General features: G+C 47.2%; 1 protein-coding gene across 2 annotated transcripts in view; it reads right to left on the bottom strand.

Moving 5' to 3' along the window:
• The window catches only part of PLCXD1 (phosphatidylinositol specific phospholipase C X domain containing 1), a 32,749-nt gene extending 26,445 nt beyond the window's left edge, over positions 1-6,304 (bottom strand). The window contains exon 1 of one of the 2 annotated variants that reach the window (XM_073664441.1): positions 6,012-6,304. In XM_073664441.1, coding sequence (XP_073520542.1) covers positions 6,012-6,083 — 72 coding nt within the window. In that variant the 5' untranslated portion in view covers positions 6,084-6,304. The remainder of the gene's footprint in view (positions 1-6,011) is intronic. The other variant, XM_073664439.1, reaches the window with a different exon arrangement.
• Between the last annotated feature and the right edge of the window lie 1,402 nt (positions 6,305-7,706).

The following is a 7,706-nucleotide window of genomic DNA, read 5'->3' on the forward strand; positions in this document are numbered from 1 at the left end:
ACCCAAACTTACTGCCTCATACACACATATGAGGCTGTAATTTCAGGTCTGGATACCCGCCACCAGACGTGCATTGAGGTCCAAATATGGACCGTTAAATATGCTTGTGTGAACCCAGCCTTATTGCTCAAGTCGTTACGTCACTAAGGCCCCAGTGTATGTCAAGGGCTCCCCAAGATGCATGGTCCTCCACTGGACCCAATTAAATAGCCTATACCATGTCTCATATAAAAATCGCTTTCCCGACATGTTTCTATCCATATGACAGACTCATCATGGGACCTAAAAAAATCATTGAGACAAGTAAAAATAATTTAGAGAGAATCATGGAAACAATAGCATGGGGGTGCCAGTGGGAAAACTAGGTATGGTAGTGAGCAGGGCATATTGTGCAGTTACACCCACCGGTCTCGTAGGTGTAATATTATATACCCACCTCTTGGCTATCAATCGTGTTTGTCACTCCGGCGTTTCAGATAAAATATAGTTTATATCCAGCCGGTGATCACAATAAGAGACAAGACTAGTCGGGTCCCTCTCTTGGTGATTGACAGGTCTCTCCCATGAGTGTGGGGAGGGAGCTGTCAATCATCTGGAGCAGGGCAGGGAGAAGCCAGTGGGGTGGATCGACCTTATAACAGGATTTTTATGGATACATTGCAATTTTTAACATAGTTTAAACACGGATGCCACATGTATGACAACAACGATGGCATATGTATGACAACACCGATGAAAATACAGATGAAAATCATCCATTTTTTTCGGGATGAAAATCAGCTGATTTTTATACACCTTTATGAACTTAGCCTGAGAGTGGAAATTTCATTTCCCTCCTTTCAGAAAGAAGAACACAATGGAATGTGATACAACTGGATTGCAGTGAGCTAGACATGTAGCTACTCAGCTCACATTACAGTACTTATGCAAGTAAAAGGGGTTGTCCGGCCTTAGGCTACAAGTCTGCAGTCACTGTAAGTGCAGACTTGTTGTGAATCTTCACATCGCACTATGAGCTGTGAGGATTCTACGATGCCAGCGCTATTAGCAGCAGGCACATGACCGCAAGTAAGTGATATGCATAATGCGGTCACATGCCGACTAGATGTGTACGGCCTAGCTCAATGAATGTGAACTGAGCGAAGCTGCACATGTCTAGTCAGAATGTGGCCGGAAGTATGCAAATGGCATACATGCGGTCACATGACTGCCCAATCTTGGCACCAAACTAGAGGTCTAAGGCCGGACAACCTCTTTAAGGGGGTTATCAGGCATTACTTTAAACAGGTGGAGGCAGAGGGGGTTAAACTTAGGAATCCTAATAGTGTATAAAATATTCACCCAGCATTAAGGAAGGTGGGAAGCTGGGTAACAATGCACCCCTGCTTGAAAAGTTGGGAATAAACAAACAAACAAAAGGATTGAAAAGGTTGAAAAATGAGTAGTCGAGCAATCAGTCTGTTTTCATAGACTTAATTGGGCATCATTTCCCCCCCAATCGGGGCATTTGGATAATATAAAGCGGGGTTCCTCCTCTGCACTCTCACTCAGGTTGATCCTGCCCATTTATACATTACACGCTCACCTCTCCATCGATGATCAGCTGTAGTTACTGGGGGCTCTGAAGTCAGACTCATGTCATGTAAAAAGAAAAGTTGCTTCTTTGATGTGAATTCATCAAGGAATCCACACCAAAAGTTACACTAAAGTCAAAAGCCTGTGAAAAAGGGTGTGGAATAAAAACGCTATAAAAACCCCATCTGAAAAACTATGTAAAAAAACTGCATTTGATTTCTGATGTTGATTTTTCTTAAAGAAGCCCCCCATGAAGTTATGTTTTCAATGAATCTCTGTATATGTGTATGTAATGTAGTGTGAGTGTTAATATACTCACCCACCACCACGGTGTCCAGCTCTGTTCTGCTCCTCTTGTCCGTGCCCTCACCGCTCTGCAGACTGGCCAGGTGATGCTGCTCTGCGTGACCCGGAAGTAGCTTTTCCAATGTAAGTCTATGGAGAGTCAGAACGAGGCCTCATAGGCTTTCATTGTAAAAGAGGCTTCCGGCTCACACAGAGCATAGAATAAGCCGGCTGGTCACAATTATAGTAATGTCACTGAGAAGAGGAGCAGAATGGAGCTGGAGAAGGCGGTAGGTGAGTATATTACCACACTTACTACTCTACAGGGGCTTTTTTAAAAACCACATTAGATTTTCCACCTCATAGAAATCATGGTGTGACTGTATCCTTATGCTAAGTTCCCATGATGAGAATATGGTTTTTGATGTAGGTTTTATGCACCATTTCTGTGCCTATTAGGTAAATTAGGTTACTTGTGTTTTATTTCATTGCATTTCTTTACGTGTTTTTATTGCCTTTTTTCAGCTACAGTTTTTATCTCCTTTTAATACTTTATTGACACAGTCATGTGCGGGTTATGTGCGTTTTTAGTTGGTTTCTGCTATGGAAAAGCAATAAAAACATACATCGGCTTTTTTTTTACATGCAGATTTTCTCCACCTCATTCAAGTTTATGGCGAAAATCCACAAAGAAAACCCATAAAACCGCAGGAATAACTGATGTTGCAGATTTCAAAAAAACACTGCGGGTCAGTTTAAAAAGCACAGTGGACATAAGATTGTGAGAAATCCCATCCACTTTGCTGGAACTGTTTAAGGCTATGTGCCCACGATGCAGAAATGCTCAGGATTTTTTCCTGAGCGTTTCTGCATCTCCCTGGCAGAAAAAAACGCATGCGGATTGTACATGCGTTTTCCTGCCAGGGACATGCGGAAATGAAGCGTTCTTCACTTGCATTTCCGCATGCGGGTTGACAAGCGCTTTCCAAGCGATTTTAGCATCACTTGGAAAGTGCTTGTCAACTTGGTCACACTATATAAATCCATGCAAACGGCATGGATTTATATAGTGTGACCCGAGACAGTGGTTAAAAATAAAAAAAATAAACCTAATACTTACCTTCCGATTGCCCCACCAGTCTTGCTGCGCTCCTGTGCTGGCTGGCGGCAGATGGCAGTACGCTGTACTGAAAAGACCTGCCGTCACATGACTGTGACGTCACCCAGGTCCTTCAGTCCTGCGCGATTGCCGGCAGCCAGCACAGGGGAAGGAGTCCGGGGGCCGTCGGAAGGTGAATATAATCTTTATTTTTTATTTTATTCTTTTTTTTATGCTACCTGGGTGTGGAGGAGAGTCTCATCTTCTCCACACCCGGGTACCATCCGCACATTAGAAGGCGCCAATTACGCAAGTACAGATGCAGTCTTGCGGAATTGGCACATTCTAATGCAAATCAATGGCGGCGAAAACGCAGCGCTTCCGCAAAATTAATGGACATGCTGCGGATTTTTGAGCGCAGTATAAGGCTGTGTGCCCACGATGTGTTTTTCAAGCGTTTACGCTGCGGAATCTCCGCAGCGTAAACGCTTGGGAAACGCTTGGTAAACCTTCCCCCATGGTCTCCAATGCAATTCCACACTTTCAATGCCCATGATGCGGATTTTTCCGCAGCGTTTATGCTGCGCTCAAAAATCCGCAGCATGTCCATTAATTTTGCGGAAGCGCTGCGTTTTCGCCGCCATTGACTTGCATTAGAACGCAACAATTCCACAAGACTGCACCTGTACTTGCGTAATTGGCGCGTTCTAATGTGCGGAATGTGGCGCCCCTGAGGGTTCAGTCGCCACAGGGGTACTGCACCTCAGACCGAGGTGTGGTATCCCCTCTCCGAGGTAAGGAAGGAGCACCTCTCAGGACTCAGCCATCCATTCAACACTACACCACTCCTGTCCTGAAGGGGGGGCTTTAAGGCACCATAATGCTGCCCCAGCCGGGAAAGAGGAGATGGGGGGAACCAAAGTTAGGGGGAACCATGTAGTGGGTGAGGGTGGAGGACGCACTTAGAGGTTACACCACAAAATTCATATTTAATAAACGGCCATCTTGGGCTTATGGGTCTTTGATTGTGATCTTCATCACTGAACGTGGCTTTCTGTGTGAACCTGCAGCTGATTGAAGATACACGGTTCTCGTGCTCTGGCCTTGAGGCGAGGAGTGGGCTAGAGTTAACGGTTTACTCTACCCGGTCAAGGTCCCTACCTAAGAAGGCCTGGAGGGGAGCAGAGGAGATAAGAGCCACAGGTAAAAGGATCCCAGAGGGATGCAGACGGAGCGGCATACGCCACCTGTCCTCGCTATACTGGCCTAGTCAGAGGGATTCCTGCTGCAAAAGGGGTACAGGCCCCCGAAATCTGACTCTGTCACTTTAAGTCTTAGTCGGAGAAGCCCGGAGGCTCAGTGGATCCCACCGGGTAACGGACGGAGCGGAGCCGCCACCCGTACCCTTGTTCTGCGCATAGTCCAGAGGGAGACCCAGCCTTGTAACACGCACCACATACGGACAGGAGAGGACCTAGTGGGAAAGTCTAGGAACACTCCGGTGCAGTGGGTCCTGATTTATGCACCCGAACTACCCGGAGTGTGCTGAACCCCTTCCTGGTGGCCGCAGCGCGCCGTGAGGAGCAAGGAGAAGCCTTGCAGCTGACACCTTACAACGTTAGTAAAGCTTGAAAGACTGCATCCATTGCCTCCGGTCTCTTATTTCAGCGCGACACCACCCACTACGACCCCCCTGATCTGTCTTCTCTGCCCTGAGGCCCTGCTCCGCCTGTGGGGAGTAGTACCATCTTCTGCTGCCACTACATCCCGCCTCAGAGGACTGCCGCAGCGCTGGTGGCGAATCACCAGACTCCACAGGTGGCGTAGTCATTGAATCCACTCGATTACCACCGTCCCTCCTAGCCCTTATTTTTTGATTGTGACAACCCTGGGCACGGGCCGGGCCTAGGCCACGACTGCATCCACCTTCCACTTGGAGGCTCGGTTCCGAGTACCCCCCCCATCTCTCAGGGTGGGCTAGCGAGAAGCAAAGTAGGTGTCACACGGATGGTACCCGGGTGTGGAGGACAGGAGACTCTCCTCCACACCCAGGTACCATAAAAAAAAGAATAAAATAAAAAATAAAGATTATATTCACCTTCCGAAGGCCCCCGGACTCCCTCCCCTGTGCTGGCTGCCGGCAATCACGCAGGACTGAAGGACCTGCGGTGACGTCACAGTCATGTGACGGCAGGTCTTTTCAGTACAGCGTACTGCGATCTGACGGCAGCCAGCACAGGAGCGCAGCAAGTCTCGGGGGCCATCGGAAGGTAACTATTAGGTTTATTTTTAACCACTCTCTCGGGTCACACTATATAAATCCATGCTGGTTGCATGCGGAAATGCAAGTGAAGAACGCTTCACATCCGCATGTCCCTGGCAGGAAAACGCATGTACAATCCGCATGCGTTTTTTTCTGCCAGGGAGATGCAGAAATGCTCAGGAAAAAATCCTGAGCATTTCGGCATCGTGGGCACATAGCCTAAACGCTGCGGAAAAATAAGCATCATGGGCATTGAAAGTGCGGAATTGCATTGGAGACCATGGGGGAAGGTTTACCAAGCGTTTCCGCAGCGTAAATGCTTGAAAAACGCATCGTGGGCACACAGCCTAACGCTGCGTTTTTTGCACATAAAAATGTGCAGTGGAAAAAAAACGCACCAAATACTCATTGTGTGAATTAGTTCTACAGATCTGCCAATCTGCAGAATGCCATTATGTGCACAGATTAGGGCCAGAAAACTGCAGATTACTCAAATATGTTTAGGATGGGGCTAATCTGGGTACTAATCCGCCAACACATCCACAAGAGAGATCTGAGTGTCTGCCCTGATGGCACAGATTGGGAATGTGGCCAATCCTGACTGTCTGTACAGAGCCCAATGTTACCAGGGATCTAGTAATAAGTAAAGTTGTGAGCCACGATGAGGAGCTGGCAGGTGCCACATCCTGTCTGTGCCCCTAGATACAAAGTAGCACTGTATAACTAGCCACAGTGACCTAGGTGAGGGGTGGTAGCCACTGCCAGGCCCCCCTGGTGCGCAGAGTTTACCTGTACAATGCAGGACATGAGCGCTGCACTCAGCACGGAGACGTCTGGTCCCAGCCTCTGACCCCGGCACATCCCGGAGCCTGGACTGCACCACAGTCCTCAGCCATCCCCACACAAGCGACTGGTCCGTGCACCGGTCCCTCACTCCACCGAGGTAGTCCTAGAATTCACGACGCGTACGTACAGGAGGACATCAACGGTTCTCCCCCTAGAGACCGAACAATGGATCAGTCCGGCAGAGTGTCTATTGTAGCAATAGAGGAAGAACTGTGCATTACGTCTGCGGGGGGTGGAGATAAATCAGCTATGCACAGACTGGGGGATTTCTGGCAGTGTGTGAGGCGTGTAATAGGCTATGGGGGAGATTTGTCAAAATGATGCACTGAAACGATACTGAAGTTGGTTTCTTAGTGATCCGGATTAACAACAAAAATAAAAAATTGCAATAATAAAATATAATGCAGCGAGGTGCCCTGATGTGAATATGTTTAAAAGCAGCTACAAAATGTATAAAACTGGCGCAAAATGGGCATCAAAGTGGGCACTGAAGGACGTTATAGAAAGGGCTAAATGACTTTGGGCCACTGATCTCACACTGCAGACACATAGATCAGGGTGCCCCACATCACAGTCAGGTCACTCTATCCTGGCCCAAATGGATTATGGGCATCCGAACGGGCATCAAAGCGGGCAGACAGTCAATTTTGATGTTTTGAATAAGTAACAGGTGTTTTTCACGGGTTACATGACGTCGGGCCACTAATCTCATGCCACTATTACATACATAGTGATGGCCCACATCAAATTCAGGTCACTACATCCTGGCCCAAATGTGTTCCGGGCATCAGAACGGGCAGTAAAGTGTGAGAATAGCCAATTTTCACAGATTTGAATAAGTGGTATTTTTCAGGGGTTAAATGTCTTTGGGCCACTGATCTCACACCACCATTACATATAGAGTGATGACCTGCATCAAATTCAGGTCACTCTATCCTGGCCCAAAGGGGTTCTGGGCATCAGAACGAGCATCAAAGTGGGCAAATAGCCAATTTTCACAGATTTGAACAAGTAACTAGTGTTTTTCAGGGGTTAAATGCAGTTGGGCCACTGATCTCATGCCACCATTATATACATAGTGATGGCCCACATCAAATTCAGGTCATTCTAGCATGGCCCAAATGGATTCTGGGTATCAGAAAGGGCATCAAAGTAGGCAAATAGCAAATGTTCACAGATTTGAATAAATAATTGGTGTTTTTTCACGTGCTAAATGACGTTGGGGCACTGATCTCATGGCCCAAATGGGTTCTGAGCATCAGAACGGGCATCAAAGTGGGCAAATAGCCAATTTTCACAGATTTGAATAAGTAGCTTGTATTTTTCACAGGTTAAATGACTTTGGGCCACTGATCTCATGCCACCATTGCATACATAGTGATGGCCCACATCAAATTCGGATCACTCCATCCTGGCTCAAATGGGTTCAGTGCATCAGAACGGGCATCAAAGTGGGCAAATAGCAAATGTTCACAGATTTGAATAAGTGGTATTTTTCAGGGGTTAAATTACTTTGGGCCACTGATCTCACACCACCAATACACAAACAGTGATGACCCACATCAAATTCAGATCCCCCTATCCTAGCCCAAATGGGTTCTGGTCATCAGAACGGGCATCAAAGTGGGCAAATAGCCA

Source organism: Phyllobates terribilis, unplaced genomic scaffold (assembly GCF_046119375.1).
Source record: "Phyllobates terribilis strain yellow unplaced genomic scaffold, ASM4611937v1 Scaffold_2__4_contigs__length_985480577, whole genome shotgun sequence".
Classification (NCBI taxonomy): Eukaryota; Metazoa; Chordata; class Amphibia; order Anura; family Dendrobatidae; genus Phyllobates; species Phyllobates terribilis.